The sequence below is a fragment of the Panthera leo genome, chromosome B4 (genome assembly GCF_018350215.1).
Source record: "Panthera leo isolate Ple1 chromosome B4, P.leo_Ple1_pat1.1, whole genome shotgun sequence".
In the NCBI taxonomy this organism is placed as follows: Eukaryota; Metazoa; Chordata; class Mammalia; order Carnivora; family Felidae; genus Panthera; species Panthera leo.
In genome coordinates, this window is record NC_056685.1 from 44,751,890 (window position 1) to 44,779,479 (window position 27,590).

The 27,590-nt window shown below is 43.1% G+C and overlaps 1 protein-coding gene across 2 annotated transcripts; it reads right to left on the bottom strand.

Annotated features, from left to right (window-relative positions):
• Positions 1-1,379: 1,379 nt before the first annotated feature.
• YBX3 (Y-box binding protein 3) lies at positions 1,380-27,590 on the bottom strand. Of its 2 annotated transcripts, XM_042945810.1 has the most exons (10): positions 27,100-27,590; positions 23,070-23,133; positions 21,989-22,022; positions 19,389-19,478; positions 17,717-17,839; positions 12,807-13,010; positions 6,648-6,745; positions 4,643-4,814; positions 3,851-3,950; positions 1,380-1,951 (listed from the first exon to the last, which is right to left on the bottom strand). In XM_042945810.1, exons 1-9 carry the CDS (start codon positions 27,362-27,364, stop codon positions 3,885-3,887), a joined length of 1,116 nt encoding a protein of 371 aa, XP_042801744.1. In that variant the 5' UTR covers positions 27,365-27,590; the 3' UTR covers positions 1,380-1,951; positions 3,851-3,884. The 2 variants fall into 2 exon arrangements, with proteins under 2 accessions (XP_042801744.1, XP_042801745.1); XM_042945811.1 differs by lacking the exon at positions 12,807-13,010 and having other exon boundaries at positions 27,100-27,587.

A 27,590-nucleotide genomic window follows, 5' to 3' on the forward strand; every position in this document is an offset into this window, starting at 1 on the left:
GAGCCGAAGTTGGACGCTCCACCGACCGGGCCACCCAGGCAACCCAGGGAGTGTGTAGTGTTTTTTAAGACATTTAAAAAATGTTTGAAAGACTCCATCATAAAATTGTTTAAAATGAGCAGGAGCAGAGGGGAAAGTTATACAAGAGCACCAGCTGGGCAGTAAACTTACCCATAGGGTTTTAAAAAGACATTACCTAATGGTTGTTGTTAGAGTAAAAACAATGCCTTCCCCCCTTCCCTGAATTTGCATCAGTTTGCCAATCACACACACACACACACAAATCGGAAAGAGATTTAAAAAAAAAACCAACAATACTACCTGATTGCCTTGAGGGAATCAGAACTTGGATAATGTTTTTCCATAAAATACTTTCTTATACCTTTGAATATTGTCATTTTGTGTCTATTACCAACTTTTTTTTTTTAAACTTGCAAGGCAATCCAAGGTTCTTGAACTATCCACTTCCCCTTACTTGCCATTTCTGAAACAGGCCAAAGTATGCTCCCTCCCTGCGGTCTTTACATCTGCTCTCTGCCTGGATTCTTCTCCCTAGATATTCAAATGGTTACTGCTCTCCTACCTCACGAAACCATTTTCATATTCTCTCATTATTTAGAGACCTCCTCGTTTGAAATAAAGGTGCCTCCAGCAATTACGCCAATCCTTATCCCTTTCTCGTGTTTTTTTCTTTTACAATATTTATTGCCACCTGACATTCTATTTCACGTTTACGTATTGGTTTATTCCCTGTATTGCTAAAATGCAAGCACCTGGAGATTAGAATCTCTTGTTGGTTTGTTCCCTCCCAGCCATTAGAATAGTGCTTGGCACAAACCTGGGGCTCCAAATGTACCTGATGTAAAGGATCCGTAATTTGTGCAGTGTATCTAAGAAGTAACTGCATAGCACTGATTGACATAGTGTAACATTTCTCAACTTGAAGGCACCATATTCCCCTGCGGGAAGAAATCTGTAATGCGGTTGGAAAGAGCCCCTCTTCCTCTCTTCTGAAAGACCTACAAACATACAACACAGCAGTTGGGTGTTGAAAACCTCGGGCTGGGAGTTCAAGGTTAGAACTACCCATTCCTTTATTTATATAAAGAAAACTGTTAACCTAAATGCCATCAGGTCACCTCAATGAAGATTACTCAAGAGGTAAAGTACCAAACAAAGCACGCCTACTGCCAAACCCCAACGTGAACTTGTTCATTCCCGGCTGTACATTCAAGGAGGAATCTCACGATCTCAAGCTCATTGCCTACATTTACCAAATGGCACTAACGCACCTTTCCGTTTGGCGGAGTTTACTATTACATGAGTCAAGTGGGGGGAAGACAAAACATATGCCAACACAGGAAAACGTACTCCAATTATACATTATTTCCTTTCAAGGGTAAAAATTTTATTTTTGAGGAACTCCATACTGCACATTTTTAGCAAGTCACGTAAGAAAGCAAAAATGTTATCCTCCCCTCATCCTAGAAATAAATAAGAAGGGCATAAAATTTCTTTTTAAATCACGACACTTGGAAGTTTAGCACCAGCATCCAAAATGAACAAAAAAGGGGGGAAAAAAAGCATACTATATATTTCAGATTTCTTTGGTTGGGGTTCTCCCCATGTGGTATTAATATTTCTTCTTTGAATTCATATTACCAAAACAGTAAAAACCAGGAAAAAAAATATAAACCTAGTGGTTGCTGAAACTGGGGAGGTTGCTCTCTCGTCTTGTGTGCAGGCATTCCCGGATCTCAGCTGGCTAGGAAACTTGGCTGACATTTTCCTTTCATAGTCGTCTGTTTCATAAAGAATAGTAAACGTTCTAATGTCCACATCTTGGTCATGACTCTTCCACATTATTGCTTGCATGTCTCTTTGGTGTTGGTAAGGTCACGGTCTGCTCTGTGCTTTCTTTTTCTAATGGTCATTAATTTCCTTAGGTCACCTGGAAAAAAAATGAAACCAAACTCAGAGTGACAAAATGACCAAGAGTTTAAGAATAAAAAGGCAAAAAGTATGCTTTTCATGTAATTCAAGAGACAGTATTTCAGAAGGTCTACACATAATCTATTCTCACATCTACAGATCTGTAACCCTACACATTTAATACAACATTTGTGTAAACCAGAACATTCAGTACATAGTAAAAATTTTATAGAATTATATGAAAGCGGGTGTCTGAGGGGCTCAATCGGTTAGGCATCTGACTCTTGACTTCGGCTCAGGTCATGATGTCACAGTTCATGAGACTGAGCCCCGAATCAGGCTAACAGCGCAGAGCCTGCTTGGGATTCTCTCTCTCACCCTCTCTCTCCACCCCTCCCCTGCTCATGTGCACTCTCTCTCTCTCCAACATTTCTTTTAAAATTATATAAAAGAAAATTACCATCAGGACGCCTTTTCAAATAAATGATACTACGGCATCCATAATTCTTCATAATTATTTTGGTGGTTGCACAATATCTCCTAACGTGAACAAACCCAACACTGAGCCACTTCCCAACGTTAGACAAGTTATAAATAGTACAAATATTTGTTGCCCTGTACTTTGGATTATTACCTTAGAAGCAATACCCAGAAATAACATTACTAAGTAGAAGGTTATAGCCAAATGACTGATACATAATTCTAAGTCAGTTAATGCAAGCAAATTTAAATAGGGAGTTTATTTCTGTGATACTGTCCACACAGCCTAGAGATAAAACTGAATATTCCCAGCACAGCAAATGTCTACCTGATGGAAGGCTGTGAGTTTTACAGCCTCTTTTAACTAAAAGCGTATTTTTTATTTAATGCAAAGGACAACAACCAAAAAATATTCAAAAATTTAAGCCCCAGGAGTTAGTAGGTGAAAAACCCAGAAAGAAAACAACTATGGCTTATAAATTCCTTTAGGAGTGGCTCTACAATTGGGTCAGTCTAGTTCTATTTCTACCTCTATACTGAAAGTTTCCAAGATCTTTACCAAGAAAACAGAAACGCAGGAAACATCAATAAAGACAAGCTAACCTTTACGGGGAGGTTATGCTTCACCACGCCCTGATTAAGCACCTTACACATGTTATCTCACTAAATCTTTGCAACAACACTTGGTGAGTAAGTCTAGTTGGTATCCCTGTTTTACCAGCAGCAGACATTGCTGGGGCAGAGAATAAACAAACTGCTCAGTATCACCCAGCAAATGAGTAGTGGCTCCCGCACTGAGTACATAAACCTCTTGGCTCTCGCTCATTATACTGCACGGCCTCAAAATCAATTGTGTTAGTTATCAAAGGGAGAAGGGAAGGAAAAAAAATACTCTAGTTTATTCTGTAGATCAGTCTCCTGTTCAAACTGGCCACTAGGTGTCACAAAAGTAAAACTTTCAAAAGTTAAGAGGTATTAATATTAAAAATTATGTCTAGAGAAAAAAAATGACCATCAATAACTGTCAAATGCTTATGCCCCCCAAAACCTAGCAAAGTAAGGTCAAATCCCATATTTAACCACTAAAACTGCTCTTTCTCCGAAGTCCTAAAGGAGATGATGGCTGATCCAGATGAACCACAGAACTGGCTCAGACTGAAATCAACAATACTTAAAATATCAGGGGCGCCTGGGTGACTCAGTGGGTTAAGCGTCCGACTCACGTCATTAAGCTCAGGTCATGATCTCATAGCTCGTGAGTTCGAGGCCTGTGCCAGGCTCTGTGCCGACAGCTCAGAGCCTGGAGCCTGCTTTGGTTTCTGTGTCTGCCTCTTTCTTTCCCCTTCTCTCGCTCATGCTGATTCTCTCTCTCAAAAATGAATAAACATTAAAAAAAAAAAAAAAATCGACTCAAGGCCCGGGCTGCCCGACCTCTTACCTGCTGATGGTGAAGGTGCCTGGGGAGCCTGGTGTTACTCAGCACTGCTCTGCTCGGTGGCTGGAGCGGGGTTCTCAGATGGCGCTTCGCCTGCCTTGGTCTAAGTAAGACATGAAACAAAACCACAGTCCGGAAATTAATCGACCCAGGTGACAATGGAAAGTTCAAGACTAAAAGGTCTCAAAAGTTAGGATCTTCCTGCTTACGAAGGTAAATCACTCTCCAAAATTAACTATTCGTAAGTGGGAGTGAAAATTTAGTGTCAGAGAAGAAAGGCCAATAAATGGCAATTAAACACCACCACTCTCCGCAACAAAGTCTCTGATACACAATTGCTTTTAATACTTGCTTAGAGAGAGCTTCCTCTCTGTACATGCTGTCCTACGTTTGGAGAGCCTTCAACATTTTAATTCTGAATCTCCATTAGTATGCATAATCCTTTCAGAGAATAACTAGTTGAACTCAAATGTTTGTTTATGTTATGTACAGGGCATTCTTTCTCCATAATATATAGATGCATAGATCTTAACTAAAATATTAAAAATATTATATTACCTTTCATATACAGATTATATATAGAATACCTATAAATGCTATATACATATTACCTTAATATATAAACATTTATATGATTTGTAAATATAAATACATATGTAATATAATGATAACATAAAATGTTATATGATTGCCAGTTGGCAGGTTATCAAACCACACTTAGGATGGAACACTAAATAAAGTTTGACGTGATTAAGGACGATGTGGCAACATCCCCTTCCGGCTGGTTGGATTTACCTCTTTGCCATCTTGTGAAGGAGCATTAGGAGGACGGGGGCGACGCCTGTAGTTGTATGGGCGCCGGTATCCACGGCGAGCAGATGGCTGGTTTGAACCATTGGCCGCTTGTTGGTTCTCTTTATCTTCAGCCTCTCCAACAGCTGGGGCAGGTCGGGGGCGAGGAGGGCCTCTAGAGAAAAGAATGCAAAAGAAAAGACAACAGTGCAACAGGACAGGGGGCCACAAGAATACTCTTTATTTTTGAAGGTTAAAAAGTCAAGTGATCGGTATTTATTGCTAGAATACACAGGCTTGGAGCACCTGGGTGGCTCAGTCGGTTAAGCCTCCCTATTTTGGCTCAGGTCATGATCTCACGGTTCGTGGGTTCGAGCCCCATATCAGGTTCTGTGCTGACGGCTCAGAGCCTGGAGCCTGCTTAGGATTCTGTGTCTCCCTCTTTCTCTGCCCCTCCCCCGCTCACACTTTTTCTTTCAAAAATAAACATTAAACAAACAAAAGAAAAAGAATTATACACAGGCTACTGCAGCAAATGGAGCAGAGATTTTGTGGAAAAAACCCTATTTTTCCACCATTTTCCCTCTTCACCTGAATACCTATTTGTAGTGAATAAACATACTCTGGACACATATCATGGTCCTGCCAGGCACTTGATAGGCACAGATAGTAAAATTATAAAAGAAGAGTGGCTCCTGGTACCTGCCCTGCATGGACTGAGTTTAGTGGAGCCTGGAGGGATTAAACACGGAAGGAACTCTAACATAACTTTGTGCCAGAGTCTGTGCTGGTATGTTTTTGGGTTAAACATTTAATTTCAATGCTAATTCTGTACATTGGATTTCTAGTGAGAAAAATCAAGAGGTGTTGAGAGGTTAAGTATTTGGTTGGACCGTAGAGAAATGCTGCTTTTTACAGGTCGAAAAAAGTCGAATGTAACTTTCCCAAGATCACACAGCCAGGGATTGACCGGGCTGGAACCACTGTCTCCTTTCTGTTTTTGTTAAGGCACTTCTGTGAAACCTCTTATTTTGGAAGTTCTTAGTATTTAATCGTTAAGAGTCATTATGTCTACAACTGGAATGAATCCTGTGAGGAAAAGGACACAGACTGGCATAAATCCTTTCCCAAAATAATATATTCTCCTTTCAATAAACCCATGTTGCCAAACCTCCAGGTCGTATAAATATCGATCAGGAGTGAAGGTCTACTTTCTTCACTTACATCAAGGACCAGGAAAAGGAATAGGAAGGCTTATGATACAAAGAGCTTTAAAAGGTTCTGAGGGAGTCGAGCTCAATTCAGTTTTCACAAGGCATGAAGCACAAAAACCTACTCCTTCACTAATATGAATACCATTGGTGGTGTAGTAAAGTAACAGTATCTAATATTTACTGAGGGCTTACTATATATATATCAGGTACCGTTAGCTTAGATTCGTTAGTACTTTTAAAAACTGTAAAATATTCCTTAATGTCCATTTTTATAGACCTGGTAAGTAAGTCTTAAGAGTCCAGGAACCTCCCAAAGGAGACACAGCTACTAACTTCAAGGTGGGAACATACACACAATTTGATCTGTAGCCTGACTTAACCCCCAGACTGCCTTCGTGATGGGACTATTCAGTACCCCACACGCTGGCTGGCACTCACTTCCTCCTTTCTCTGGCACAGCCACTGAACAACGACCCATCAATTAATTTTGTTTGTTTCATTCAATAGAACAAAAAAATTAAGTATTCATCTATATCATATCACAGCTAACTATACAAACCAATGGTTTTGCACAAGGATACCAAAAAATTTTGTTAAATAGGGGGGACATGTCCCATGGCCGTTGGAAAACACACTGCAGAGTCCCTCTAATCCTTAGACCTCCAGTCGAAGCAGCCACTTCTTCCAATGGATCTTCCAATAATAGATCCATACAACAGGCCCCCAACAGTCTCATCCATTATGCTGTCTCTCTCAAGTCCTTCAACTGGCTGTTAGGGAACAATGTCACATACCTCCGGTACCTTGGGCGGTAAGTTGGGTTTCGATGAACCGGTCCCTGAAGCTGTGTTCCCTCTGGGACTCCCTCCTTCATCTCTCCAATTTCACCAGCCTACAAGAAGGAGTCAGAGCTGAAAGTCAATGTCATACGACCAGACAGAAGAGACACAGAGCACACAGTTGCATTCAGATTTTTTTAAAAATTTTTTTTAATGTTTCCTTATTTTTGAGAGAGACAGAGAGTGAGTGGGGGAGGGGCAGAGGATGAGGGAGGCACAGAATCCAAAGCAGGCTCCAGGCTCTGAGCTGTCAGCGCAGAGCCCTACGCGGGGCTCGAACCCACGAACCACGAGACCATGACCTGAGCCGAAGTCGGACACTTAGACGACTGAACCACCCAGGTGTCCCATCAGATTTTTTTTTTTTTAAGTAAAAAGTAAAATGCTTCATAATAAAGCCGAGAACCCTCAACTTTAACAGTGAACTGTTCAATGATTTAGATCTTTGTGAATGATAGGAAAGAAAAACTTATTTCTACTACAACAGACTTTTGTGTATCACAGAGCTCTTAGTCTTATTTGATAATACTAATTTAAACACTTTGAAATGTTCCATTCATCTCTTACCATGAAAAAAAAGAAAAAAGGACCCATTATTATAAAAGAAAAGAGAATGAGGGGCGCTTGGGTGGCTCAGTCAGTTAAGCGTCTGACTTCGGCTCAGGTCATAATCTCGCGGTTTGTGGGTTCGAGCCCCGCATCAGGCTCTGTGCTGACATCTCAGAGCCTGGAGCTGCTTCGGATTCTGTGTCTCGCTCTCTCTCTCTGCCCCTCCCCTGCTCATGCTCTGTCTCTGTCTCAAAAATAAATACAACATTAAAAAAAGGGGGGGAGGGGGGCGCCTGGGTGGCTCAGTCGGCTGGGCGTCCGACCTCAGCTCAGGTCATGATCTCATGGTTCGTGGGTTCGAGCCCTGCGTCGCACTCTGTGCTGACAGCTCACAGCCTGGAGCCTGCTTCGGATTCTGTGTCTCCCTCTCTCTCTGACCCTCCCCCGTTCATGCTCTGTCTCTGTCTCAAAAATAAATAAACGTTAAAAAAAATTATTTTTTTTAAATAAAAAAAAAGAAAGAAAGAGAATGATATGCTACATTTGAGCAATGAGAATCTCTTCCCCCTTTCAAACTCAGATCCACTAATTCTATGAACAGGGTATCCCTTCAACCATTAATGGTTTCTACATTTAAACGTTCTCCCACACCTCTTAACACCTTCGCTTCTGACTGCTTCCTTCCGTCTCTTTGCATTTAATTATAATCTTTTAAAAAACAAAATCATACTTCCTTGATGATAAACTTCTTTCAAACTGGGGGTACAAAATTTATTTACTGTGCAACTTCCAAAGGAAAAGACAACTAAAAACAAACAAGAAAACCCACCAGACATCTCCAAAATTCTTTATAACACAGCCACATCTTAACCATTTTTTCTCAACACTAACATCCTTTACTTCTCCATGTTACACCAGGAAAAGAAAAGCCATCAGCAAAGGATTTCCACATTCTTTCACTCTCAAATCTACCCACCTACGTGTTTGCTGTCATTTTCTTCTCTCTCCTAACCCTGCGTAAGTGGTCTATGCTCATATCCAAAGCCAACCCCTCTCTCACCTCCTAGAACACTTAAACTCTCTATCCCTCCTCCCCTTCACTGTATACTTTTCCCCCCTTCTCTACTCCATCATTTCCATCCAGGTGCATAAACATGCTGAAAGGGCACCCATCTTTTGCAATTCTTACAATACAATCACAAACTTACAAAACAGTTGGAAGTACAAGATCTAATCCTCAGGCCCAGTTCAAGTATCACCAGTTGTCCCAGTAATGTCCCTGATGGCCAAGACCCATTCAGAACCATGCCTTGAATTTAACTCTTTGCCTGAAACAGTTCTTCGACATTTCCTTGGCTTTCGTGACCTTGACGCTGTTAAAAATTAGAGGCCAGTTATTTTATACGCTATCCTTCAGTTTGGGGGTTGTTTGGTGTTTCCTCATGATTTAGCTCCTGTGTATCTGGCAGGGAAGCCATAAAGTCACACCGCACCCTTCGCATCGCATCCCGTTGGGCGGCAGATGGTTTCAATTTGTGCCGTTACTGACAACGTTCAAGTTCAGGAGTAGTTAAGGTAGTATCTGGCAAGCCTACTCTGCTGTACGTTTACTCTTCTCCTCTTTGTAATTAGTGAGGATTTGGAGCAGTACGTTCAGAGTGTGTAAATGTTTCATTCCTCATCAAGTTCTCAATATATCCATTTATGTATTTATATCTGCATAGACTCATGGTTTTCTATTTTATTCAATGAGTTATAATCTGTTACTATCATTACTGGCCAATGGGAACCCTTTCAGACTGGCTCCTGTCCCTCTGACATGTCTCCAACATTCTTTGAGTACTTTCTTGCGTTTTGGCACAACAAGATGTTCTGGGCTCATATTGTACTTTCTCTGGCCCAGCTCTGAAATCAGCCACTTCTCCAAGAGAGCTTCTTTTTATTGGAGAATGGTATTTAGAAACAAAACACTGGAGGACAGGTATGCTCAATGTTATTAAGGAGTCACTGATTTCAGGCCATTTCTGGAGACAGAAATAAGGAACACACATACACAAATACATATATGTACACACACAGCATGAGTTCCACATATATAAACGTGGGTATATGTGTGTGCACGTAGAGCATACTTGATCTGTCCACCTATAATGGCTTTCACAAAGTTGTTGGTGAAGAGAGGGCTTGGGAGGCCAGGAGAGAACTCACTACATCTCAAAACCAAACAAAAACAAAAACCCTGCTCTGACCCCACAGCCTCCTCCCAGCTACTGCCCCATTTGAGTTCCTTTACAGACAGACGAAAGGAAAACCACCACCACTAACTAACCACCACAGAAACCTCCTCAAAGGAGAATAGGAGACCTCTTCTCCCTCTCTTGAACTCATGCTAATCAGACTTGCCCTTACCGGACCACTAACTCCCAAGTTACCAACCACAGGAATCCACTCGCAGTCTAACTCCCTCCTCTCCTCCTCAGTACTTGACACGGCATCTCCTTCTGGAAATATGTTCTCCCTATCTGCTCCTTCTCATCATCCCAGACTCTTCATCTTCCTCATCTTGGAGGAAGCTGGTGTGCCCAGGACTCAGTCCTAGGATCAGTGTTCCACCTACACCCACTTTGGAGTTCATCCCATCCTGCGCCAGACCTTTCAAACTCGCACCTGGTCCCGTCTCCCCTCCTCAGGCTCCCTTCGGCCTCTGTCCCTGCCCTTCCCTCGGCCATTCGTGGCTTCTCCCAGGACCTAAAACACTCGCTCCCTCGCTTCACGTAGGCCTCTTCTCAAACATGAGCCCAAAGACTTTGTAGCCACCTTATCTAAAATTACACCTTCCTAACTCAAGCCACATATTCCCTCTTGGCTGCGTTTTATTTTTCTGCCTACTTACTTCACATCTCCACTTGGAGGTAAAATTTAACGTGGGGGGGGGGGGTGGTGGGGTGGCGGGGGGGGGGCAGAGGGGGAGGGAAGATCTCCAGATGGTTTTCACCTTTCCCCTAAACCCAATCTTTATTGTTTTCCCGTATTTGCTTAAATCAAAAACCACAGGGGTATCTTTTACGCCTCACACCACACATTCACTCCATCATCAGATGCCGTCACGTCTAGGTTTAAAATATTGCCAGAATGTGACCACTGAGCACACCCCCACTGCTAGTACTCTCATCCACGGCAGGACCATCTCCGCACAGGGGATTATAGCAGCCGGTCTCTCCCACGTCCACTGCTGCCTCCTGTGGTCTAGCTTCCATAAATAGTCCGATGGGCTCCTAAATATGTGTCTTCCCTGTTGAGATCCCTTCACTGGCTTCTCATCACATTTGGAGTAGGTCAGCAGTCCTTATCAGTCTACCAGACATGCTCTATCTGCTCTAAGACATCGCCCTAATCTCACGTCCTACCCCCCTCGGCCTCGCCCACACTGTCACCACAGGAGCCTCCCTTTAGTTCTCCGAACAGGCCAAGCTGCTGCTTCCTCAGGAACCTTGATCCACAAAAAGCAGACAGGAAAAGCAATTAGCATGTGTGAAGGGCTAGAGTTTACTAGAACTGTGGAACGGGAAGAGCATTAGCAGAGGCTGAGTTTGAATCCAGTTCTACAACTTTCTGCCGCAGGACCTTAGGTACAAGTTGCCCATTTTTTAGAATATGCAAATCTCTTCATTTGTGACAACACCAACAAAAATATGGAAACCACTGCCAATTTCATAAAGCTACAGGGAAGACTGAACGAGAACGGATTTCAAACGTCTGCCACTTCATCAGTGCCAAATAATTCATGCTCGCTCCCTTTTCTCTATCATACAGTTCTTTTCTCAGAGACGGCAAAATATTGCTATTAGTTCAGTAACCGATTCGACTTAATTTCCAAGCGGAAATTAAATTCAAATTAAGCTAGATAGGTATTATCTTTGAAAAACCAGAAGTCGTGTGGTCACTGATGTATCATGCTATATCATGTCCTTTGTACAGAAGGGAAATTCTATTGGTCTGTATATTATCATTTTTTTTCCCCTGTTGTGTCAGTTTCGGTTTTTATACAGTAAAAAATGTTTCCAAAGACTTTTCTCTTTGACCTCAATATTTAACATCTTAGAGATCTCACTATACTTTTAAACCATTAGCCTAGCTATTATGGAAGAGAGTTTTAGGGATTTTCATTTGATGCTACTGACTGCCTTAAGCAGACTTCTTTAGTGTCTGAACATCCAAGCATGGGATGTATTAGAAAGATTCTAAAAATACTGAAGGAATCTAAGGACAGCTTTTATTTCATATATGGAATGGGTAAGATAGTCAGCTCAAGTTAAAACAACTCCATGCGATTATCAGAATAAGCACATGTGTTTCAAAACTAGTTTTCAACCAGCTTCTGCAAACGATGTTCTACATAGCACTAAAGAATCCCTTTGCTCTGAACCTTCAATTCCTAAGGTAAAATATACTTTATTTTAAACCACATAGAAAAGAATCGTGTTCTCAAAAAAAGATACGTGCGGATGTGCAAAATACTAAGAAAGATTATTTCAGGAAAGTACTACTAATGCCCTAAAAATAAATGTGTATTACAATCTCCCTGACTCTTCCTGTTCTCATTTCCTAGAAGCCCAGAGTGCTGCCCTAAAGAAACCTACTATGCCCCATGTACCCAGTCTCTCCATATATGCAAGTCTACTCGTTATTTTTAGCACATTCGTCAGGGACAGCTGTTAAAGAGTAGAAGAGAAATAACAAGAAGCAATGTAGAAAGAACATAGTCATGCATGATGGGATAAGAGATGGGTAGCAAAGAACAGACTGAACATAACGTTCAGTCAAAACACTTCGTGGAAAAACAGAAAACAAAAACCAAGGACACTAAGAGGAAAAAGTTATAGCTAGTGGTAACAAAAAATCACGTCCTATGCCAAGTTTTCCAAGTTTCTTGGGGAACTGCAGAGTTGTTACAATGTTTATCGATTATAGGTCAGGTTCACAATAGCTCTGTCAGTATTTTTCAGCAAAAAAGGAGAATAATAACTCATCAACAATCCCCATCTACAATAGCTTTTCTTACTAACACCATGTCATGCAAATTAAAAACTCTATAGATTTCCTCTATCCTAAGACACCGAGCTAAATATCTTCGCCTTTGATTTAATCACCATGACCCCATGGAAGAGGCACGTTATTATGCCCGTTCAATGGATGAGAATTAACTTAGTTTTTGCAAAAGCTCACAGACTCAAGTTGGCAGAGACAAGATTCAAATCCAAGTCTGCTGACTTCAGAGTTCAAAGTCTTAAAACGCATAACCACCTGTCTCTCTACTTTAAACTGTCCCGTGGTCCCCAGGGTGCCCAATTACGGGCATGGCTCCTGTGGTTATGCTTTTGAAAATGTCACTAGAATGGCTGCTCCGAAAGAACAGACTAAAGGCCTCGCCTCACAGCTTTTGGAGCATCAGGAAGCCACAAGCAAGGTCTGATTTCCGGCGGCTGGTGTTGGAGGAGGAGGAGGAGGAAGAGGAAGGACGGAGGGGTGAGGACGGCTGAAGAAAAGTCCCAGGTGCAATTTTACCTGCATTCTGTTGGGATGGGGAAAGACCCGTGAGCGACGGTCAAAGGTCTGTCCCACGTGGTAAGGCGGGAACCGCCTCCGGTACTGAGGGCGATACTGGGGGCGGCGCAGCTGACTCCGGGCCCCAGAGAACTGCCCGTCAGTGGCAGGGGGGTCAAATCCTTCACTGCTGCCGCTCCCTTCCTCCTCCTCCTCCCCAGCGTACTAGCAAGCAAAGAAACAGAGATTCAGAAGAAGTTTCAGCAAGGACAGAACCAAAGAATACTGCTCAGGATGAATATCACCAAAGGAAAAACAAAATCTCCCCCAAAGGGAATAATCCCCTCTATTATTCGGACAAAATGCATTTAACCCAGGTTATCGTGTGATTACCTGGGATAAACTACATTAAGATTAAAGTAGATCTGGGCAGATAAAATATTAAGAAGCAGAAAAGCAAAAGCAATCAATCTATAATGAATTGACGAGTCATCTCATTAGAATTGGTGAATAACGGTGGGGCTGGGGAGGGTGTCTGGGTGGCTCGGTTGAGCGCCCTGCTCCTGACTTTGGCTCAGGTCATGATCCCAGAGTCCTGAGATTGAGCCCCACGTAAGTCTCTGTGCTGAGCATGGAGCCTGCCTCACGTTCTTCCTCCCTTCCTCCCTCCCCCTCTTGTCTCTCTCTCCCTCTGTCCTCTCCCCCACGCATGCTCTCACTCTCTCTCAAAAAAAGAATTGGTGAATCATCAGTTGAACAACCAAAGAAAACATGTGCAAGGTTGTTAACAGTTTAATAGCTCCAGCTAATGTGTGTCTCCCAACATCTGCCATCCAATGGGGCAGAGTCAGGGCAAAGCAAGAAAAAAAACATTGTGTGGCATTAACAGTTTTGTCCTAAGAGTCCTACCTTCCTAGAGCCGTTCTCAAAGTGTGGCTGGAGTCTCCAAAAACCTTTCAGAGGTGGGGGGCGGGTACCCAGTTCAAACGATTCTTATAATGGTGCAAGGATACTATTTGCCCTTTCCACTCTTATTCTCTCATGGGTATATGGAGGCTCCAAACAACCACAGGGACACAGAGCCTCTTAGCTGACTGAATGCAGAAGGAGATACGAAAGCCCAGCTGGCTTCTATTAAACCAAGTAGAGATCTGCAAAAATATGAAGCAACACCACTCTTCTCACTCAATTTAAAAACCTAGTTTTCAGGGGCGCCTAGGTGGCTCCGTCCGTTAAGTGTCTGACTTGAGCACAGGTCATGATCTCACGGTCCGTGGGTTTGAGCCCTGCATTGGGCTGTGCTGCTTCAGATCCTCTGTCCCTCTCTCTGCCCCTCCCTTGCTCTCTTTCTCTCAGAAATGAACGTTAAAAATATCAAAAAATAAATAAAAAATAAAAGCCTAGTTTTCATTAAAAATGTTATTTATATTTATGTGTAATGAGCTTATTTACAATCAATTAAATATCTCTTAAATGTCTGCTCTAATTGCTAACAGATATAAACACACATAAAACCTGTGGGATCATCGATAATAATTAAACATATAAATGGGTCCAAAAACCAGTAAATTTGAGAACCACTGACTTACAGCATGATTTTCTTTATAGGCTTTGGAATAAAGTTTTAATTGCACTTTTATAGTAGTAAGTAATAGACACAGGCAGTTTCTAAATATAGGCCTTATTAACAAAGGAAACTACCGACCCCACATTTTTTCCTATATTTAAGCTACTATGTATCACATACTAATATTTTATATAAAAATATAAATAGCCAAACATCCCTCAAAGAATTTATTTCAAATCTCACACTAAAGGATATAGATATGCGAATACAGAAGGCAGTCAAGGGAAGTAATTATAGTTTTCAAAAATGAATAAATTAAAAACTAATAAAATAATGACCCATTTCTTTTGGGGGTGAGGGTATTTAAGATTTAGAACACTCCAGAATCAGCCACACAGGCAACTAAATTCCCAAAAGGTGAAAGTTTCAGCTACCACCTCCAGTAATTTCAGAAAAATCCAGCCATTGTACACTTCATAAAATCTGTACCAGCTACAATCGACAACTACGTAACACATTGGCATAAAAAAGTAAAAAAGAAACATTAGCATAGAAATCATACACCAAAATACTAAGTGTGAGACTGCATTATTCTTCTTTTTAGGCTATTCTCTATCTTTTTGAGTTTTATACAGCCAAATCTTTCATTAATTACCTTTCCAAACAGGAATAATGGCACCACCCTTGCCAAACATGCTCTTGAGAGAGAGTCAATAAGCTGTCAGGATGTCAGGACATCCCAATAAAAAAAAAAAAAAAAAAAAAAAAAAACAAAACAAAACAAAAAAACACCTTCATTTACACATACTTTCAGAATTTTGAAAGTTTTCTTTCTAAGGAGCTTTCACACGCAGGACTTTGCAATTTCCAGCTGAGGAGGAAAGTCTTTAAGGAAAAACTGCTAACGTTTTTCTACCGCTTTTACTTCTGAATTCACGTAATAATCAAAATACAGTTGCCCCTTGAACAACGAGAAGGTTAGGGGCACCAATGCTGTCAAAAACCCATGTGTTCAAACTCCCCCAAAACGTAACAACTAAAAGCCTACTGTTTCCTGGAAGCCTACTGACAACATACAGTCAATTAACACTTATTTTGTATGTTACGTGTATGATACACTGTATTCTTACAGCAAATTAAGCCACAGAAAAGACAATGTTATTCAGAAAATCATAAGGAAAATACATTTATATTCATGTACTGTATTTACCAAAAAACACCTGCTGTCAGTGGACCCACACAATTCAAACACGTGTTATTCAAGGGTCGACTGCCATCACAACCAGAGTTCTGTGAATCTGATGAACTTGGAAAAGTTAACATGCTATATAATAAATGCTACAGTAGCTCATTCCTACTCGCCACCTCCAGCACAGGTTTTTATTAACAATCAAACAGGAGGGATGCCTGGGTGGCTCAGTCGGTTAAGTGTCCGACTTCGGCTCAGGTCAGTCTGTGGGTTCTCGCAGTCTGTGGGTTCGAGCCCCACGTCGGGCTCTGTGCTGACAGCTCGGAGCCTGGAGCCTGTTTCGGATTCTGTGTCTCCCTCTTTCTCTGACCCTCCCTGTTCATGCTCTCTCTCTCTGTCTCAAAAATAAATGTTAAAAAAAACAAAAAACAAAAAACAATCAAACAGGATAAGGGGGGCACCTGGATGGCTCGTCGGTTAAGCGTCCAACTCCGTTCAGGTCATGATCCCAGGGTCGTGGGATCCAGCCCCACCTTGGACTCCTCACGTTGGACTCTTCACTGAGTGTGGAGCCTGCTTAAGATTCTCTCTCCCTCTGCCCCGTCCCCACGCATGTGTGTGCTCTCTCAAAAATAAATAAACTTTAAAAAAAAAATCAGTAAGATAAGCAAAACACGGGTATGAAAAATACAAAACTAGATGAGGGGATGGGAAGATGGGTGAAATAGGTGATGGGGATGAAGGAGGGCACTTGTCACGATGAGCACAGGGTGATGTATGTATCTGTTGGATTACCAGATGATACACCTGAAACATGTTAATGTAACACCTATGTTAACTAACGGGAATCAAAATAGAAACTTAAAAAGAATAAAAATAAAATAGCAGTAAAATAAAAAAAGAAAAATACAGAAAGAAAAATAAGAGGTCACCAGGTAGCTGATAAAAAACCAATCTGGAGGGCGGGCGGGCGGGGGGGTGGGGGGGGCGCCTGGGTGGCTCAGTTGGTTAAACATCCGACTCTTGATTTCAGCTCACATCATGATCTCACAATTCATGAGATCGAGCCCCGTGTCAGGTTCTTCCCTGACAGGATGGAGCCTGCTTGGGATTTCTGTCTCCCTCTCTCTCTGCCCCTCCCCGACTCATTTGCATGTGTGCACACTCTCTCAAAAGTAAATAAATAAACATTAAAAAAAATCAACTTAGGCAGGGTGTGAAGATGACAGAATTAAGAGGGAAAGCATTAAGGTAAGTGGAAAGATATAAATCTATGAAAGCATAACAATAAATCATTCTCATTTTGCAGACTTTCTTTTCTGGTGGGATTTTTCAAAAGGTTTCCTCGGATGATACGCAAAGTCATAGTCTAGGGCTCACAAAGCATCTCGAGTCTTATTCTGTAAGTGCCAATCCCAAGTACTAATTCTAGAAACCTCAAAAAATGATTCAAATTTAACAGGCTCCTCATGACCACAAATGAATGGGATTCTTTTTGGGTGCCTTGAGTGTGCTTCAAACTGAGCCTTCTAAGTAAGCTCCAGACAGACCCGGTTGTAAACCCTTTCGCCTGGATTGTTACCAATCTAGAGAACTAAAAATCTGGAGTATCACTTACTGCTTCTTTACTTTAAAATAATGGGAAAATGCTACGCTGAATAAACCAGCTACTTAATCGAGGTAAATTAATACTTCTGCGGTCAGTGCTGGGTTTTTTGCCTATTCCTGAGCTATCCCCCATTCTCCTTGCCAACCAAACACTTCTTTTCTTAGAGGTCAACAGTGCTCGTGCCAAGAGATGAACAGCTTTAGGCCAATCATGGAAATCCCGTTCCCCTTTGCCAGTGAATGCCACATGACCAGGTTCTGGCCAGATAAAAGAGCCAAATAAAGAGAAAGCCCTTTTGACGACCCTGGCACAGCCTATCTTAATTAAGCCCTTCCTCTTAAAAGATAGTTGTCTGTTACTTGCAGCCAAATACGTACAAACTGATACAACTTCTGAATGGCCAGTTTCCAAAGAGACCCGTGGCTATGGATGAATTCTGGGCACTACAAATTTCCCTTCCCAAACCAAATCATTCTGTGCCTCCGGGAGGAGATACATTTATCTGCTGCAGGTATGTATACTTCGTTTTACACGTGGGAACTCTTTCAGGCACTGAGACAACATACATTACGGGGAGGCCCACGGCGTCTGCCATAGTAGCCACGTCTGTAACGGCGCCGATCAGCAGCATAACGGCTCCCTTCCACGGGAACGCCATCCGGTCCAGTCACATTGGCTGCTTCTGCACCCTGAGAAAGAAGACAAAGACGGCCTCAAAATCAAAAGAAGCTAACTCAACTAACCCCTTTCACCCCTGCCCCCCATAAAAAACCAGCCTGGGACAGTCAGAATGTTAAAGCTGGCAGAACGTACCCACAATTCCTACTGTGATCTCAAATACACACCCAAGTCTTAATAAGATCAGCAAGGTGCTTGGTGTCCTGATTATAAATGTAGTTTCTTTGCTCACACAACCTAAACTCTCCCTTCTTGTTTGGTTATGCTAAGTTCAAAAACGGTATGTACCTCTTTAAAGAACACACACCAGTAAATGTAATGCGACTATGAAAGAAGTAATGCTAGACCAGGAAGAATATTTCTCCATGGGAAAAAAAAATGAGATGTTATCTTCCTAGAACAACACTGAAACCTAGATTATTCTAAGAGGCACTAAGAGAACAGCTCTTCATGGGCTCGAGTGGCTCTGTCCAGCACTGAGCTATTGAGAGGGAAACTTCTTCCATCTCGGCAGCAACACAAGAGTCCTGGATTGAGTAAGAAGACATCGTTTCCACAAATGTAGTGCTGCTTTAGACCGTCTTAGTATCCTTCAAACACACTCAGCGTTCTTATTCTCTTACGGACAAGGAGATAAAAGATAAAATAATGCTTCAAAAACATAAAAAAAAAATCAGACAAAAGAGATTCCAAAGAATATATTTCACATTCAACATCTATTTGTAAAACCTCAAGTTCTGAAAACATATGAAGGTGAAATTAACCTGGCAATACAAAATTTTAAGAGTTGGATGGGATAACAGAGATCATTATAGGTCAGCATTTGCTGGTGGATGATTTGAAACTCCAGGTTTGCAACACAGCTGAGGGATCACATTAGTAAAGAAATCATTTAAGTTTCTGTATTAAATAAATGTGGAGCCTGGGTGGCTCAGTCAGTTAAGCATCCGACTCTTGATTTTGGCTCAGGTCATGATCTCTCTTTCTGCACTTTCATCGTGGAGCCTGCTTGGGATATTCCCTCCGTCTCTCCCCCCACCCCCCACCCTGCCCCACTCGTGCTCTTTCAAAATAAATAAATAAACTTTAAAAAAAGATATCTTTTTCCCCAAAGCAACTTTTATCCATTTAATACTATAAGTGTTATGGGGCACCTGGCTGGCTCAGTCTGTGGAGCATTTGACTCTTGATCTCAGGGTCATGAGTTGGAGCCCCATGTTGGGTGCAGGGATTAAAAAAATACTATAAAAATTTTAATCTACACTGGAATACACATTTGGTACCGAAATAAAATACGTCCTTTAACTTTTAAAAAATTAGCTTCTCCCTCTATAACTAAATAGGGCTCTTCATCATTTATTAAGTGAGAAATTACAACCTCCTCTTATAATCAGTCAAAGAACATTTATAGCAGTATTCAGTAATCAAAAATTTTCTACTTAAAAGTCACTTCTGTCAAAAATCCAAAATAATGTTAATTCATAAGGGGCTGCGAGACCACTCACTATGCAAGAAAACCGTGTGCTAGCACACTTCGATACCCAGCCACGATAGTCTCACCTTCTCCCCCTCAACCACATCAAACTCTACAGTTTCTCCATCTCCTACACTGCGCAGGTACTTCCGTGGGTTGTTCTTCTTGATGGCAGTCTGTCAAGAGAACAGAAAATTCTAAATGAAGAGTATGTCAATATTGGCCACAGATTTCATCTCGCAAGTTTACTGCATACGTTATTGTTTTTTGAAATTACTCTCCCACTCACCTGGATCTTCAAAACAGTAATAAAAAACAAAACAAAACAAAACAAAAACACGGCAAAACTATGTTCCGCATTTTCTTAATTTGTGGTATCCTTTGAAATTCATCTTGGTAGGTGGATTCAACAGGATGTGCAGTTACTACCCACCTCCGTTACAGCCTGATCATGAAATTGGAAATATTAGTTCCCTCAAGCTATCAGGCATCTAAGATTTAGACTGTACCTCTATGGGTGAGGGGAAAGGGGTGATGCCTTCATGAAGTCCTGCTTAAACACACATATATTTTTTATTTTATTTTATTTTATTTATTTATTTATTTATTTTTCTTTTTAGGTGGAGAAACTATCTACAGACAAGAGAATCTCAAAAAGAATTTTAAAAGAAGCGAAGGAGAGGAGGGATGATGAAGACTAGAGAAAAGGAATTTTAAAATGCCAGGGGGGATAAATACACCTGATGGAACACACAAAATTACCTCAGGAACGAAACATTACTGATAATCATAATCTGGCCTCTTTTCCCCCTTCCTCCATTTTATGGAGAAGGAAAACAATGAAGCTGGTAAGGGATTTTGCTGAAGACATAAAGATACAGGCTGCATGGGTTGGGGGTGGGGGGGGGGTGGGTAGGCAGGGTGGGTAGGGGGAATCCATATCCCTGCACTGTATCCATATGATATTTATCCAATACTTTCCCCATCACACCATTCATATCTCACTCATCCCTGCACATTCTGTGATAATACATTAAAAGTTTAATGGAGATGTTCTGCTGCATGAAACACCCGCACCTCAGTATCTGCATATGAAAAGGCCTCCCCTTTTCGGTCAGTGGCGGGGAGAATAATTCCTGCAAAGAATTTCCATTTCTTTAGCTGGTATCTCTAAGTAGTTAAAGGGGCTCTGAGTTTCTATGGAACTAGGTCAACCTTATTTTATAAAGCGATTAGGCATGTGTAATCCAGCCCTTCCCTTACTCTGAGTGGGAGGGAGGAGGGAAAAAGAGGAGCCAATGCCACAGAGACCTCACCCACGGAGGAAGAAAGGCGGCTCAGGGCAGGATATCTGCGCGCAGTTAGCACATTCAGCCATTCCAAAAACAGCCCCTCCCTGCCGGCTCGTTCCCTTTTTCCTGTTCAACGGGGCAGGCCTCAACACAGGGAGGTGACTCACCACGCAACCTCATGGGGGCTGGAATCAGGTCACAGACTTGCAGGCTAATGATGCTGGCCACCAGGACACAAACTTGTGAGGTCCCTATAATGTAGCTGTCAAACACAGACTGCTTAACCCCAAAGGTCTACCTGTTAACCTCTAGGTATGAGAAGAAACACTTTCTTTCAGTCTGTTTTAACTTTAAAGGTCACTGGGTCTCAACAACAACAACAACAAATCTCAAATTATCTAGGCACAACTGAAATACATCCAGTCAAGCAGAAACGTAAACAGCAGAAACCACAATAGAGAGCTTAATCTTAGATATTACTCTCCCCAGTCACCACTCCCACCCCAATTCGCCCACGACCCAAAACAGAAGGAAACAAAACCAAAGAAAACCAGATGCTGCTTCACAGAGCCCTGCAGGTAGGTACTGGTCTTAGTACCTGACTCTGTATTTTCCTGTTACACACTAAGCTCCCCACAGATATGAGACAATTGGCTGGAAATTAAATAAATATACAAAAAGAACAACGAGGGCAGGCGTCTCTTCTTTTAACCTGTATTGTAAAACAAGTCCAGGCTGCATAATGAAATAAAGAGCATCCTAGGCCAGGAATGTAAAGAAAGACAAAGACATCAGTAGCCAAGAAGCCCATGGTTCCCATATTTTACCCATCTCCTACATCTCCGAATCCAAAGGGATGTGGACCTTTTGACCCGGACATGTGCTAACCATGCCTCATTTTTACAGGAGTGAGGATTATCCTGGGCATTGGGGAGTTTTCTCATGTCCTGGCTACACACACCCTAACCATCTGCTTTGCTGCGCTATTTACTTCAAGTCAGAGCCACTCGGGGAGAAGAGCTTTAACCAACACCCACCCAGGCAAAAGCCACATCAGTTCCAGCCAAACACGGAAGGGGAACCACAAGATCAGGAAAATAAGATGGTAACACGGGAACAGAGTTCTGCTAAGGAGTCAAAGGCTTTAAAAATTAGCAACTGGTCTGAGTATTACTTCGTTCGACTGCAAAAATAAAAGGCTAAAATGATGGGACAGAAGAGTTTATCTGCCGATCTTAAAATGTGCAAGTGTGCTCTCTTGCCAGAATAAAACCATGCAAAGCGTTTAGAGTGGAATGATGGTTTACAGGACTTCATCTTGGAAAAGGGACACGAGCAGGTCACAGACACCCGTCTCTTCACACAGCAAATGTAGCATTTATTATCCCTCTTACCTGATGTACAAACACATCTTCTTTGGTGTCATTTCTGTTAGAAGACAAAAAGTTCACAAATGAAAGTACTAGATATGGGGAAAAACTTAAAAGAACAGATGTTTTATGAGTTTAGATCCCAAGACCTCAAAAAGGCAACATAACATCTTTGTTTCTCCTCAACTTAGAAGCCCAGAATCGGTCCCTGATAAAAACTTCCAAACCTGCAAGATCCCTGTCATACTCCTCCATATTACCACAGTGCTTAGATCCAAGTGTACAGAATCTACAGAAACATCCCTTCCCTCTCATCGCCTCCTAAATCACGTGGAATGTAATCAGAGCCCGAGATTTCCTTCCCAGTAAAAAGCAAAGCAAGACAGTAAAAGGACAGGGCACAGCTGTGAACTAGGCTCTCCTTACACTGAAACCTAAAACAGCACCCTCCCCACCACCCTGCCCTAACTCACCCCACCCCCCCACCAAATCAGTTAAGGAAGAAATTAAGGAATTTTTAAGGGGGGGGGGGCGGTGCGGGCAAAGCGAATGACTGTATCACGTAAAAACATCACCAGACTGCCAACAGTCTACAGCTGCGTTCTCCTTCCTATAGGGTTAGAAGCTACCGTCGTTTAAAGAAAACACTACACTTTCTACGCAGGACTTGGGCCAGACCTGGGTTACAGATCTAGCTCAATTACTCACTAGTTGTGTGACCCTGGGAAAGTTGCTTAACCAGTCTAAGACTCCATTTCTCCATCTGTGAAATTACAGATAGGGTCTCAATTGTCCTAAGGCCCTTCCCATGTCTCTTTTATCTCCCTCACCTTCAATTTTCTTTTAATGACTGGATGTTTAAAAACATGTCATTTATCCATACTCTGGAAGTGTATTTTAATTAATATTTAATAACCACTAGCTTAGAAAGGAGAATGGTCACAGTGCTTACAAATCTTAAAACTTACTCCAGCCATCAACTGAAAACAAAATGAACAAAAAAACTTACATAAGCCATTTAAAAAGTCTGGTCAAGGATCTATAAACTGCTGGTGCCACAAAGCAAGCATGCATTTAAAACATGTACGGAGATACAAGCACGTACCGATTTATGAATCCATATCCATTTCTGACGTTGAACCATTTAACAGTGCCAAGGACTTTGGTGGCTAAAATAAGATTAAGCAGATAAATTAGTATCTGACCTACAAAGAGATAAAGCTCATATCGCTAAGGTCTTGATAGCATTATATAAAGCCTAAACATACCGGAGGAAACCATTAAAGGCTTAATTCTAAAATATATTAGGAAAAGAAAATGGAGCAAGGGAAGACACCATAGGAAAATGCTTTCCAGAAGCCTACAGCTTTCTTCCTCGTTAAATGTTTCAGTACAGTCATAAGGAGTGGTCGGAAAGTCTATACATTTCTGCAATAACTCAAATTGAAAGACATCACGGAAAAAACAAACAACGTTCTTTATGATTAAAGTTTTCGCATGGAAAAGTTTTGCCGGTGCCAAAGAAGGGTCTAATGAAATGAGAATGTAGGCAGACGAACAAGGTCAAGTACCAATGACCCTAACACATCACTTTTGCACTTTGAGATTGGGCAAACTTTAGTAAGTGAAATAGTAGCTCCCTGTTACTAGCTAATCTACAAAGACGTAAAGTAGCTTGTCCAGCCGCCAGATGGGGGCCTATCAGAGGAGTCAAGAGTAATAATAGAACTGAGGCTGTCTCAACCCGTTCTGTACTCACCACCCCAAGACAGGAGGTAACAGGCCTTTCCAAATCATAGTGATGAATTTGGGCTTCTGTTTCATTGTTTACCCTGCTCCCTGCAGTTGGGGAGAATCAAACTCATCCTTTTTTGGGTTTTGTTTTTGTTTTTACAAAATCTCCCTCTTTAACTTGAATGTCTCTACTTTCCATCGCTGAGTAGGGCCCTTTCTGTACCATGCCAGACTTCAACAGAATTGAAGAGAAGGAATCTAAATGAACAGGATGGTCCTGGAACTTGTACTTTGTACATTCATATTTATGTCAGCCGTCGAGTATGATTTGAGAAGACTCCTTTGAATCACTTGTGAATGTCAAATTCAGAACCTCTAGGAAATGCCTATGTCTAAATTCAGGAAATGCATAAAGCGATTATCAAGACTCAATGAAACGGGAAATCTGACAATACAGTACCTAACAACAACAACAACAAAAAAAACGCTTAGAAGAGAATGAAAGCAACAGCATTAACTGTTACTAGGGCTGCTTCTCTATGAGATACAAACTTTATAACTTCCAAGGATAAACAATGAGGATTCAGTTTTCAAATTTAAGACTAAATAGTAATTAGGACTCGTTTTGTTGTGGACAGAGCCAGTTCTGAGTTTCGCTATATTGATATGCTTAAGGAAGTATTTTAGCTCTCTTTGTAAAAAGAAAAAAAAAAAACAAAACCCCAGCTCTATCTATGCCTCCAAAGTCATTCAGAGCCCATCACTGACTGAGCAATCTCCAGCTCTAATTCCAAGTGAGGAAGATCTTTCCAACAAAGAGACTGAACCTTTGGAATGTTCGGTTTTAAACCATTTAATTAGAAAATTGAAGGTCAAGTAAGAAAAAAAAAATTTATGTTTTAGATCTAAATGTACACACAGAAGAGGCCCATTTTTGATAAACCATAGGCTTTTACGTCACACTTTTAAGTTATTTCAAGTGATAGAGTTTTTGTGCCTCCTGTCATTTGCCCCAAAATTAATGACCTAGGACAATATAAAGACAGGAACTCTTTTAAAGGAATAATCTTGATTAGAAAGGCAACACTAACAGAACAGCAAAAAAAAGATGAAAAATCGTTTTCAAGTCTAACTTCAAACCAGGCTGAAGGCTATTTTGACTCCTCAGTGTAGATTTTTAAATTTTCCTAATTCCACCAACACTCCCAACAATTTCACAGGGTCAAACACATTCATGCACACTTCTTGCTTTAAAACCATACCCTCACGTCACATACACAAGGAGGAAGGGGGGACAGAGGAAGACCATATGGCTTCCATAATGTTTATTAGAAGGAAAGTTTTCTTTCACCCGGGGAAACCACTTTCTCCGGCCTACGGCTATCCACTGAGGCTAAGGACTGTTTGTAGGAACTCAAATGGAAGACTCCAAAACCAGAATTCCATTTCAGTCAGCACTGTGCCTGGCACATTTTAGGCACCCCTGTGTTTGCCTGGCAGAGGGAAGGAGATGGCAGGACACTCTGGGCAGGGACAGCCAGTGTTGAAATGTCATGTAGAAGGCCATCCTTCATTTTAAGAGTTGGGAGTTACAGCAGAAAGATACAAGACCTCCAGACTCATCACCTGGGATGCGGGAGAGGCTTAATAGCAGTTGGTGGTTAAGAGAACTAATTTCTCTGTTCCTTTCATCTTTCAAGATGCCTGCTTTAGTTTAAAATCCAGCAGTTCAGTTGAGATCCAGAAGGGTACAAGGATCAAGGGAAAACCTGCAAAAGTTCCTGTCCACAAAATAAGTCACCGTTAAGAGTATATCTTAACTCTGCTTTGGAAAACGGGAGGCTGTCTCTCTCACTCTGTACAGAAGTGCTCCCAGAAACATTTGTTGGAAACAATAATCAGAATACTGACTAGACTGAAGTACCCCTTTAGTCCAGCAAAATAAGAGCAAGTTGTGGGTTTGTTTTTTTTTTTTTTTTTTAAATTACTATTATTTATTTTTTTCTGAGAGAGAGAGAGAGCGTGCGCGCGCGTGCGCAGGGGCGGGGCAGAGAGAGAGGGAGAGAGAAAGAATCCCAAGCAGGTTCCAGGCTGTCAGCGCAGAGGAGGGCAAGTTTCTCTCTTAACCTACACAGGTTAGTTTTAGCATGCCGCTCCCCAGCAACTGAGAAAAAGCCCCGGAAAAAAACAAACAAACAAAAAAAAAAACCCACAAAAAACAAGGAAACCGGCCTCTCAAGGTAGGGAACATGGAACTGTTGTATTACACGCTCTTCACATTATTCGCTTTTCTTCCCACGAAATTGGGCAGGCAAGGCTCAGACAGATCAAACCCGCCCCGCCCCAAACACTGGAAATGTCTCCGAAGCATCCGACCCCATCTCTTAACTTTCCTGTTTAAAAGAGCGACTGACATAGACACGCACCCTTTGGAGGGTTTCTTCACCACCCACCTGCTTCATAAACACGCTTAAGGCCTCACAGGGCGTTCCAGAAGGGCTGAAAACGCTGAAGTAAGACGACGAAGCCAACAAGGACCACAGAAAACGATTCGAAGGCTCTGCCCGCACAAACCTGAACGAGACCTCTTCCCACCTGCTCTGCTAAGTTACAAGTCCCAAGATAAGGGTGTTCTGAACAAACGTCATACCCACGCTATCGACCAAGTTTTTTCAGCTGCTGCACCGAGCGCGTTCCCACAGTCCGGGAAGAAGAATACGCGTGAGCGATTGGTGAGCGCAGCAGTGGGCACAGGGAGGGAAGAGGACGTGGGACCGAGACCCAAGTTTCCCGGAGAGGATTGCAACACCCCTTCGCCGGCATGTGGCCGACAGAAGCATGGCGTCTTTCCCGTGCCCATGTGGGAAGGGCGTCAGGGACAGACACCTGAGCCTTCTCAGCAAGAAGCCTTTCCACCTTGCCCTGCCCGTCCCCCGGCCCCCACTTACCCCGTCCCCCCCCCCCGGGGGAAATCCTCCCCTCACCCCCGATCCCCAGCGAGGGCTCCACGGTGCCCGTCCCACGTGTCTGTCCCTCCCCTCCATCCACGGCCATCCCTGCCCTGCGTCCTCGTTCCCAGACCGCCGCTCCTTTCCTCTTTGGACCGAGGTAGCCCCCCCACTACGGGAAGGTGCCACAATGCCTGCGCCTAAGGTGACAAAAGTCAAGACCCCAGCTCGCCGGCCCGGGACCGGGAGAGGCGCGCACCGGGCGGGGAGGAGCGCAGGGCGGCGCGCGCGCACCCGGGAGCTCCACAGGGCGGGCGGGCTGCGGCCCCGGGCGCTGGGGACCCCCTGCTGTCACTCCGGCGCCCCGGGTAGGAAACGCGGCGGGCGCTGCCCGCACGTGCCCGGCCGCCCGCCCCACTCGGAGCGGTCCCCACCCTCCGGGGCCTGACTCACCGAGAACTTTTTTCTCCGCGTCTTCACTGCCGGCGGGGGCTGAAGAGGCGGGGGCCGCGGTGCCCGTGGCTGCGGGGGCCGCGTCCCCACCGGGGTTTCCTGCGACGAGGGCGGCGGGCGCCGGGGCCGCGGCCTGGGGCGCGCCGCTGCCCACCGGGCTCTTGGGCGCGGGGTCCTGGGGGGCCGCGGCGGCCGCCTCCGCCGGAGCCTGCGGGAGGGTGGTGCTGGTGGAGGTGGTGGTGGTGGCCTCGCCCGCCTCGCTCATGCCGCCTCCTCTGCTCTCACTCGGGCACCTCGGTGGCGGTTGGTCGGCGGTTGGCGCGGCTGGAGGTCGCGGCGGCCGGGGCTCGCTCTCTGGGAGGCCGGTGGCGGCTCTCGCGGCGCAGGCGGCGGCGGCCGAGGTGGGGTCTCGCGGCGGAGGCGGCTCGAGCTCTCGGGCTGCGCGCTCGCTCTTGGGCTCCTCGCTCGATCTTACTGCCCCAAAAATGGCC